Raw genomic sequence first — 11,764 nt, forward strand, 5'->3', positions numbered from 1 at the left:
ATTAATATACCCTTGTGCACAAGTGCGCTCGGGTATAAAAAGGAAAGTTGTATGTATATCATACAACTGACTTCCATAATATTTATAGTGCATAAGTGTTTTCGTTCGAAAAGCATGCCATGGCGTATGAGTGACAACAATGTCTAATATCGACATCAACATTCAAGTCGCCGGAACTTTTTTCATTATTTCATTTGTTGTTATGCTTCCAAGCAATAAAATTCATCACTTATTAAAATGTTAAGCGGGGCTGTTTTTAGCACTCCTCATCCAAGGACGGGCATTTGTATGAGCTCAAAAAATTTACTCCTTCAAACTAGGGGATTATTTCTCGACCCACCCAGCCTTGTGTGTAGCAAGTTTGAAAAAATTTAATAAGTCATTATTGTGATTTATGCATATATGTGCTAAACATAGGCTTTGTCACGCCAATTTTTTTTTTTATATTCGAGAATAAAATAATATCAAATCTTAACGATTTAACATGGTCATATAACAAAATATAAAGCAGCCATATATTTTCATTTCTATAAATAACTCTATGTGAGGAAATAGTTAAACTTCTGCTAGAACATAATTCTGTTTACATATATCGATTTGAAGCAGTTTAGTTCTAACATTTACTGAAATATACATATGTAGGCGTTTTAGCTTTTTTCAGACACATCGCTATTCGGGGTTAGATGTCGTTTCAGTCTAATTTCGTAATTTTGAATACCAACCTGCCTAAGACGCAGATAAAGCAGACTACACAATTTTAACTGAAGTTATCGCGGCATGACGCAATCGTTACCTCTCTTTATTTTGAGAATTTTTTATGTAAAATTTCTATATCTATCTTGACTCCGTTTAGCTGTTACAAACAACCGAAACGTGAACAGAGTGAAAATATCTTTGTGCAAAAGTATGCTTGGGTACAAAAAGTTAATTCCTATGAAAAACTATAAGAATGGATATTAAACTGGGAAGTAACAGTTAACTTATGTATAGATAAAGCCATAAAAAATAAATAGCAAGGAACGAGAAACAAAGTAAATACTACGTGATTACTAGAATTTGATTTTTGACTTATATGTTTATACCTACATACATAAATACATACATACATACATATTAACCATAAGTATGAATTGCTTAAGGCGATGCACAACAGTTGGTTGTTGTCCGATTCTAGTGGTAGGAGTTCACATCTCTTACAAAAACCTTGCATAGTCTAACAGAAGTTTGGTTAATCCCATATATTTTCACTGGGTATTTCCCCAACGGATCAGATAATTCGATAAATAAATCAGTACAAAGTTGGGCACGTTGAAATAGAGAGAATTGTTTACAATTCCAAATTAGAAGCGCTGAGAAATCAATTGATGTCAAACCACAACACCCACAGTATTTGTATTACAGATATGTAACTACTTAAATAAAAACTCTCGCAGTATGGCAAGTAAAAATACGCAGGCGCGGTCCTTTGCACTCCGCACTTGGCGCTACTATGCTGCACAGTACAGCTGAAAGTAGACCGGCTATGTTTGATAGTAAGTCCCTAGGTAAAATAGCGCCAAACATTAAGCAAAAGCATAAAATAACAGTCGGTAACTTTGTGGAAGCTGCGCAACGAATGCTCTTCTGGGTTATCTCAATCGAATTTGTCACTGAATGCCAGGGCGAGAGCATGACATTTCAGCTGACCGTAGCTCAGTCACTAATCGGCTGTTCGAAGGTGAAGTTGCGCGCAAACCGAGCAGTGCTTCGCGAAGCATTTTTAATGCATGGCCGCAGAGGGAAGTTTAATATAAAGATTCCTTTACATACATGTCTATGTACGTGCATCATTGGCGTGAGCGAAAACCCAGAGATTGGAGTGTGATAAGAAGAAGCTAAGTGGGTGTAATAATGTACATACATACAGTAAAGCGTGATTGCAATTTCTTTTTTTAAATATGAAAATCAAGTTTAAATTTACAAGTTCAGTGCATAATTTGAAATTAATGGAACGAAACATTTTTTCAATGAAAATTCTGTGGCCACGCCCATTTCTGTTTTGAAACCGTTAGAAAGGTGAGGTACTTCGCGATGGAATTGCGTCCATTAAGTTATGATGAATTGTGCCAAATGGAGCTGTTGCAACTTTCCGGATCTGCTCACTCCAATGCGGCTACAGTTCTTCCCATTGTAATGATACCAACTTCAGTGGTATCGCCAGGTACCGCAATCTTGACAACAGCGGCGGCAACGTCGCAAAGTAGTACTGACAACGGAGTAGCGGGTAATGAACAAGTCTATCAGTTCCAGCCCACGCACGTATTCGCCAGCACCGCCACGACTTCAGATCCAGTCGCTCAACATCAAGAGCACGCCTCTGGCAGTCTTCAGTCACAAACACTCTTTCTTCCTACCATCGAACAGCATCAACGACAACAACAACAACAACAACAACAACAACAGCATAATACACACCTGCAACAGCTTCCACAAGCACAACAACAGATTCCACAAACCCAGCTGCAACAGCAACTGCCAGCTACTCTCAATATAATTTACACGGGGACGCTCACCGCAGCACCACGCTCACAAAATGCACTTGACTCTGCAACACTACCGCGCGACTTCGCTCCTGCAGTTGTTGATATCAACGCCTGCGCTAGCAGTACAGTCGGCGATGAAAGCGATTTCGATGGCAGTGAATGTGGCGCGAGTGTCTCTGGTGCCACCTGCATTCCTCATTTTCGCTTTGGCGGTTGCGGTATGATGCTGCAGCCCAGCGTAACCACCGGCAACACGGGCGGTCATCATGAATATCAACATCATCATCAGCATTATCATCAACAGCAACAACAGCAGCAGCACCATCACCCTCATCGACGGCAGCAACCAGAAGCTGTCGGTTGCGCCGCTTTTTCTCAAATGATGGGGACATTTGCTTCAGCGGCAGGTGGAGCAATGCACTCGGCACGATTCGCGGGCACCCTCGGATCACTGAGTGGAGTGAGTGCCGGACTTTCCAGCACATTGGGTCGTAATCGACGAACATCGAGCTACCGCACTGGGGCTACGCAACAAACTCCCAAACGGGTCTCGTTTAAAGGCGATAATTTGCCACCAGGGGGCATGAAGGAGTTGCAGGAAATCCACAGCCATTGCGACAACGGCGACGCTGGCGGCACGGATGCACTCAGTAATTGCTCTTATATGCACTTCAATAACTTCATGGACAACCAGGTGCGTATACGTTTGCGACGAAGCGTTAATTGGTTGCGCGCCTACACATTCACACATACATAGATACATAGATAATCGTAGATGGGTAGTACACATGGTCCCTGCAGAAAAAAGGAAGTAACTTCACGCTATTGGTGCTACACTGGTGCTCCAGTATATTATATGCATACATATACACATACATACGTATGTGCTATATACGCCTAGTAAAAAGATTCATTCATTCATTTATCAAAAATTCCATGCATAAGTTGTAATATTAAGAAAAACAAACAGTCAAAGAACTAAAGCTAGAGCCCCACACAAAAATTTCCAAGATTTGCGGTGGTTTTTTTTCGTGGAAAAGAAGTCTGATATGCTCGATTGTTTTTGAGGACGGGAAATTTTGAGATTGAGTGCTTTTTGATGCTTCGCATTCTTTTCTTCAGATGATTTGATGCACTTCTCGAAACAGTCGTAATCGTAAAAGTGTTCGTTATACCGAAAATTCGTTATATCGGCATTCGTTATATTGGAGCACCAATGTATTTATATTTGCCATCGGGTTGTCATGGGAGTTGTCGATTCACTCCTTTTTGCAATACGTGTGTGGTTTAATATTCAACAGGCGTCTTTGAAAATACAACTTTTAAAACAACTAAGTATGTATTCGCAACACGATTTATTTCAACTGGTAAAATCTTGCATTACTTTTTATTAAATTACGGCTACCTTTTTAGGGATAGAATCCTGATATTCTAAAGAAATTGTTTACAAAACTAGTGAGCTACCCAGAGATGTGGAATTTCAGGAAGTACTTAGTTCTCGATTTCCTACAGGGTTGGGAGAGGAAGTAAATATGTGAATACTTTGAAGGCGAGAAACGAACTCAGTTGACTACTAGGAGGGAGGCAGATAAACAGAGCGCAAAGTGACAGGTTAAATTCATACGCTGGTGTTGGATGCAGTTTAACGGTAATCACCGAACGATTGATGCTGCACCTTGCATAAAGCGAAATGCTTGTAATACACTGCACGAGTGTATGGAGCTGTATGTTCGGAATTGTGAGAGCAGCTAATGTAATAGAGGTTGACTTTATGCATTACGACTTTTAGTGATTGTATTTGTTGTTGCCAGTACCTACAATGTTGAAGCTGGTAAGGCACGTTTTTCCATCAATGCTCATTGAAATGACCTGTCATCAGTGCTAGACGAAATCGTGCGAAAGCAAATAACTCGGGTTTTGTTGTCGAGATGGTAATGTATACTAGATATATATATATATATTTATAGGTATGCATGTATGGGTAAAGTATTCTTATTATCTGCTTAAAATTTGAAACTTTTATAACGAGATCGGTATTCTTTAGGCAAACAAAAATATTAACCAACAAATTATGACTAGCCTCACATAAAATTTTCCCATTGGCAATCAAGTTTATGTTACACTTCCCAATTGTTCAGCACAAACCATTTAGCACCGCAATAATTCACCTGCTGTCATCCACTATTTTGTCGACACACCCCGGCACAGATATTCATGTCAAATACGCTGTCGTCGCCATTTTATTTTTCTATATCTTTCGTAATTCATTGCCACAGCTACGGTATTGATTACTTTAGGGAAAAGTAGCAAATACATATGTATAATTTCTTATATAGGAAAAAAAAACAACGGAATGTCAAGAAAAATAATTCGGCTACTTACATACATACATACGTACATACATACGTACATTTATCTTCGCAACTTACACTGGGATGCTTACGATGTAGGCTTCCACTTTTACTGCTTCGCAAATTTAAGTGTTATTTTGCTCTCTATGTAAGTTTTTCTTATTTTCTATTAGGCCTCAATATTGCGTCATGGGCTTTCATTTAAACAGAATTTCCATAGGCGCTCCTGCGAAAGGTCTAAATGTGTGGTTTTGATTTTAGAATATGTACATATGTATGTAAATATGTGCCTATGGAAACAACACGACCAATATACTTTTGGTCTCTTGTTCTTCTCTTCTGGTCTTTTGTTGCTTACCAAAGCGATGAAATCCTTTAAATACTAAAAATGAACTCTGTTTCTTTTGATGATTGGTTACTATTTCCAGTGTCCGATTCCGCTTTGGCATTGCCAGCTGTATAATACATAAAGACACTTTATTTTTGTTCACTTGTGGATTTTGAGTCCACCCAAGTGCAATTATTCATAAAGTTTGCAAAGCATAAAGATTTGCTGTTGCCAGTAATTTCATATTCAATATTTCCTTTTCTTCCTCGCAATGCATTTGATTTTTTGCTAGTGTAAAGTTTTGTCCGTCTGCTTTTACTTATTCGTTGTACCGGAACATCTATCGACTGCTTACATTTTTTGCCATTGACCATTTCGTATTCAGCGCGATGGCAAGAGTGAATTATTGTGGCACTTAAATGATTTTCAATTTCTATTTCAGTGAATGAATAGCGTTCGATCTAAAGGAGTAGCAAGTTGATCCAGTGTGCTGGGTAGTCAACCACTTTCAATCAAGGTCAAACCACTTGAATAAAATAAATATTCTCCAAAGGCTGAAAATATGTGTGTAGATATGGAGACGATGTGTTGGATATACAAAATCATATATATTTATGTATGTATTTAGTGGAGTAGATTTGTTGGTGCACACTTTGCAGTTATTGATTTAGATTTTAAACCCAAGTCACCGGCTCTACTCGAACATACATACATACATATTTCCCCATTAGATTTTTGCTTCGTTGCTTTCTTTCGACTTCTTTTAGTATTTATTTATTACTAGCTGGCACATTTTGTGCTTTTTCTTTGCGCCCTAATGCATAATATTTGCTTGTCATAACTTTATTCGAGAATTTTAAATTGTGCTGTAGGCACGCATTAGAGTGAATCATATTTTCTGAGCGCAACTTTCTCGAGAAGCTGAATGAGACATATTTAGAACTCAGGACATAGCGAATAATAGTATGGACCTCCGAGATATGACCTTCTATCATTAGCGCACACAAGGCGTGAGTTTTGGGGTTGAAACCCTCCTTTAAAATTGATAACCTCAAATACAAACTGTTGACCTTATTCATAGAAAATAAAGTAGGTTTAAAGAGCTTTATGAAATGACGTTTTCATATATTTTTCAGTTTATAAACCTTTTAAAAGCTACTTTATTTTTTTTTTGAACATGGCTTAGAAGCAAGCCTTGAGTGTCTTTAGCCTCATCCTCGCATAGGAAATGTTCGAACTCGAATCGCAACTACTACACCAACGGACCAGTGCCCTGTGCACATTGCCGTAAGTTGGTAGGTTTCTTCTTTGGTAATTCCTAAGAGAGCTTTGGTCTAAGTGGGTCGTAGGACACCCAGAACTGCCGGGTAATTTTGTACGATCGTGTACGATTCCACCTATGCTTAGCCTGCGAGTGATACATTTCGGTAATTGTCGCTTTTATCTCCCTGAGCGAAGCGCCCACGTCCACCGCGTAGGACATATTCAGTGCGGAGCCGCACCTTGCTAGTTCGTCCGCTGCCACGTTTCCATAAATGTCCCTATGTCCCAGGAATCATATTAGGGTAATCAGATATAGAGGCTAGCTCTCTCCTAGTTACAATCTTCCACTAGTTCAAATCTAACAGAGGTAGAAGAGAGTACCTGAATGGCCGCTTGGCTATCCGAGATTCAAAATATGCAAAATCATGCATTAACGATTGAATGTCATTTAAAGAAAACTTCATGATTCGTAAAGATAACATAAACATTCAGATTTGAAGATGCCCAGTAGAAACCTGCATTTGCAGGAGATTCCGAACCCTACTCCATCAGCGTTCGAAACTGCCGTACAGAATTTTAAGAGAATTCAAAGATATCTCACGACACGCCATTTTATTGCCGAAAAAACGACTGTCTATCATTTCAAAGATGACCTGACTCGTAAACCTTGCAAATCAATCAATTACATTAAATTGACGTCGGTGATTAGGATGACCGCTTCAAATAAAATAAGATTTTGCCTATTTATTCTGTTTATACAGGTTTTATGAAATTAAAAAAATTTATTTTTGTATTTTTTCTGTTGAATGAAATAATAATAATATAATAATAGAATGGCGCTTACACATATGTTAGTGTTTGGCCGAGCTGCTCCTCCGCTTTGCGGCGTGCGCCTTGATGTTGTCACACAAAGCGGAGGGACCAACAGTTTTACGCCGACTCCAAACGGCGATTGTATTTTTATGAGAAGCTGCTTTTCATGGCAGAAATATACTCGGAGGTTTGCCATTGCCTGCCGAGGAGCGACTGCTGTTAGGAAAAACCTTTTTTCAAAATTTTTTTGCGATGTTGCTTTGACCAGGGCTTGAACCCAGGCCCTGCGAGGTGAAGGCGCGCACTACTTACCACTACATACACCACAGCGTTAAATGAACTATGTTTCTATAAAAAATAAGAAAAATTTGGTATGAAAAATATAGATAAATAAAAAAATCGCCAAAACGTTAGGGTATGCATATTTTTGATGCTGACTGTATGTTGAAAATATTATATTCAAATTAACTTTTTTGCATGCATTTTTGGGGTTGAATTTGCCATGCCCGAGACCCCAGCATGCTGTCTTGTCGTCCACGGTATTGAGTAAAAGAATGTTCCTCCGTTATCAAAACTAAAATTTTCCGCCAGAGAAATCCACAACTTTTCAGTTTTACTTACTAGGCTTGCGGGCTTTACAAAATGTCAGACGCAATTATTTACCAAGACTCCAGTTTAGTTCATTCCATTTCTTAAAACAAACTGAAATCCCACATTGCCTTGCTGTTCTTAAATTTTTCTTGGAAACGTAATCTATACGGATACGGATTTGTGCGAGTACAAAAAGTCTGCCTCGTAAAAAGTTGTTCAAAATTGTTTTGCTCATCAGCGTACATCACACGGCATGTAACTGGCATGTGTAACTTTATTCATTAAATATATACATATGCACATACATACATACATACATATGAGCTGCTCACTGCTCGAAACTGTCAATATTAGCGAGTTTTCCGTATTCCGTTTACTTGCCAACTTGCTCACCGCAAGAAGTAAAGAAACCCGCTCACCAGCAATAAAAAGCATTTTGCTAATTTGACGCTTATGTACACGCATGTATGTAAATACACGTAAGCATGAGAGGCAAAGTATTAGAAGAGCTTGTTAAAATTTGTTTAATGTTTACAATTTCCAGCTAATTTTGATCCGCTGAGATAAAACTTCTTCTCCTAACTTAAATTTATGCGCACACACACTTTAGAAAACTGATTGCGTGCACTGTGGTAGTGACTAAGCACAGAAGAATATATTTATTTTTGAACTTAAAGTCTCGATTTATGGCTGAAAATGAGAGAAGCAAACGCAGACAGAGCGAGTAGCCATTTAGCTGATGCTGCACCAGCAGTAAAAAAAATAATTAAATACATAAGCGTGTACATATGTTTGTGGTAAGTAAACAGACAAAATCTGAAGATGAATGCAAATGCCATTCTTCTTCACAAACGAGCCCACAATATCAACACCCTCACTGAAGAATTGAAGAACACAAGTGAGTATAGCAAAAGGATGCTTATATGTACATATGTATACATGTATATGTGTGGGAAAACATTTGCTACCAACATATGCATCCAAAGTAATCCAGCAAATGAGCAATGGCTTCTCAGCTGCAGCATCAACCGCAGCCATCACACACAGCCCAGCCACATCGAGAACACCAACACTACTCAGCGTGCTTCAGTCAGCAAATTACGAAAGCAACAAAACCAAAATCAACCACAGTAACAAAACATTGTCAACTGACATGACAGCCCCCTCCTTTCTTAGAGCCCTCTGAAAGACCAATGGAAAAACACGTACAACTACAACATGAATTTCTTTCTCTATGTTCACACTATTTTATTTTATTTATTTTTTTTTGAGTTGTCTTGGAATCTTGTTTTTTCCTTCTCTCCACTGCGATTTCTCCTGCTATTCCTTTAGTTAGTGGTGTGTTTTTGTGCTATGCGTATTTCGTAACACTGTCTTTTTTGAATTTTTTGGAAATCTCAACTCCGGCCCGCAACGACATACATACATTTACACTGGCAGCCTAGACAGCAGCAACAATGCCAACAATTGTAACGAATGACACGTACACTTTTTGGCATTGCGGTGCGGAATAATAGCAGAATCAACAGTGACGAGTCGCAGCAATGCATCAACAACGACAACAACAATTGCAAACAACGCGAAGAAATCCATTTCATTGCAATTTGGAATTGACTTCTGTTGTTTTGCTTTTGTGTCTGTCGCTTGGTTGAATTTGTCGATTGCTTGTCGCTGTTGCCTTTCGCCGTTTCGATACAACCTGATGGCTGATGGTGCACGGTTGTGTTTTTTACCACCTCTTTTTTTTTAAATATTCTTGCTGAATATGTTATGGATTTATTTTCTTTTTTGCGCTGTAATTGAAGCTCTGCACAATCTAACATCCTGCGCGGTTTTGAAAAAATAATTATTTGAATTGTATTGCTTTACCTGTAATAGCAACTCGAATCTGTGCAAATTTGATGTGTAGTGTGCATCTTAATGGCATGTTGTAACACTGCAGTTTAACGCCGCCTCCGAACGGTGATTGTATTTTTATGAGAAGCTGTTCACTTCATGGCGGAAATGCACTCGGTGGTTTGCCATTGCCTGCCGAGGGGCGACCGCTGTTAAGAAAAGACCTTTTCTCTAAATTTTTTGCGATGTTGCTTTGACCAGGGGTTGAACCCAGGCGCTGCGGGGTGGAAGCGCGCACTGCTTACCACTGCATACACCACAGCGGGTCATATACCATATAAATAGAAGTTTCAAAGCTTGTACAAATTTCAAAAAAATTTATCAAACTTAAAAAAATTATCATCGAGATTTCAAACTTTTTAATCAGAAGTTTCAGGTCGCTAAAAAATACGTTGATTTTTTAGATTTTCTTTTTTTGTGGAGGGTGTTGCGCATTTTCTTCCATATAAAAGTAAGTTTTGTTCATGCGAAACACCCTCGAAAAAAAAAAAATCTAAAAAAGCAACGGTAGTTTTAGCGACTTCAAACTTGCACTTTATTATACTAAAATTGCATGGGCTGTAAAACGACATACTCGGAATCTTGCTAGGAAATCTAATGAAAAAAATCAAATGGAGCAAATAGCTTAAAAATTCATTTGCTCCTTAACTCATTAAATCATTGTCATTTTCGGGACTAGTAACGATTTATTTTGAAATATTTTTGTTGTTGTTTTCCCCAAAAATTTTCAATAATACCGGCCTAAAGTTATATGAAAATTAAAAAAAAAATTCTGTTAATAAGTTTACTTAAAATATTATTTTTTTATTTAAAACAAACGTGTTAAATAAATTTCCATTCTATTTACTTGGGTTTTTTTTTTTTTTTTTATGCAGAAGTGCTTCTAGAGCATGTGGCTGCATTTCTGCATCAAAAAGAAAATTTTCATAAAAACAACGCATACTTTTTCGGCGGCTAGGGCTCGATATAGTCGTTTTCAGTGGAAAATCGACCGCAAAAAAAAAATCAAAGTCCTATATCTAACTTATTTAAAAGCCGATTTGGCTGCTTTTTATAATATATACTGATTATGTAAGCAGAAAAATGTTCGCCAAAAAGGGTCTTGTTAGGTGGCGCCAGGGTCGAGATATTTTGAAAAACCGTATTAACGCTCCGATTTCATTCACATTTGACATGTTTACTTGAAACGTAGTAAAGCATAGATTTGTTGGCTGGTGGTGCTGATGTCAAAATAAAAAGTATATTCTACATAAAAAAAAACTTTTTCTTTCCGTTAAAAATTCTTCATTGGTAATTTTAGTAACGTAACGTCATGTAACGTTACGCCAGATACTCCAGCTGATTAAACAAAAATCAGACACGATTTTTACATTTGAAAACTTGGAAAATTTACTTTGAACATTTCTAATATTACTACAAAAGCTTTTATAGGAATAGTCTTGCCCAAGTCGCAGAGTTTTGCAATTTTGTAACCCAAGTCAAAATCCACTTCTATTTATGGTAACGTCACGCCAGCGCATATGTTAACTAATATCTTTCGCTACTACCAACAGTTGTATTTTTTTTTACTCAATAAGGGACCATTTAAGTGCTATGCACATCTAGAAAAACCTTTTTAAAAATTTTACTTGTTAAATTTTTGTTTTTAACATTTTGTTATACAAGTGTCACGTAACGCCAGATAAGAAATACCCATATATAAATAAAAAAAAAACAAATAAAATATTCTATTGGGTGCGGGAGTGGAGCTAAGAGCGTAGCTCGGAGCGAAATAAAATACTGGAGCGGATCGATGAAAAAAAACCTTTGCTCCGAAGCCCACTACAGATTGTTATGTAGCTAGTGTCTTAAAAGAAAACTGGTTTCCATACTGATCCACTTACCGTCTAAATTTCTTCCTTTGACTCTAGTGTTGATCGGTGTGGGTATTTTTTTGCCAGTTTGCTGTGTTTTTTTTTTTTTTTTTTTTTTTTTTTTTTTTTTCCTTTTTTTTTTTTTTT

The 11,764-nt window shown here is 37.7% G+C and overlaps 1 protein-coding gene across 3 annotated transcripts in view; it reads left to right on the forward strand.

Moving 5' to 3' along the window:
- Positions 1-11,764, forward strand: part of LOC108368885 (uncharacterized) — a 35,437-nt gene that overhangs the window by 8,605 nt on the left and 15,068 nt on the right. Inside the window, exon 1 of one of the 3 annotated variants that reach the window (XM_017623837.1) lies at positions 2,071-3,216. The exons of the other annotated variants lie outside the window; for them this stretch is intronic. Within the exon in view, the coding sequence (XP_017479326.1) occupies positions 2,071-3,216 (1,146 nt within the window). Of the gene's footprint in view, positions 1-2,070; positions 3,217-11,764 lie in introns of those variants that run through there. 3 annotated transcript variants of the gene reach the window in all.

Source organism: Rhagoletis zephyria, unplaced genomic scaffold (assembly GCF_001687245.7).
Source record: "Rhagoletis zephyria isolate East Lansing unplaced genomic scaffold, Rhagoletis_zephyria_1.1 Rzeph_scaffold_03373, whole genome shotgun sequence".
Lineage (NCBI taxonomy): Eukaryota > Metazoa > Arthropoda > Insecta > Diptera > Tephritidae > Rhagoletis > Rhagoletis zephyria.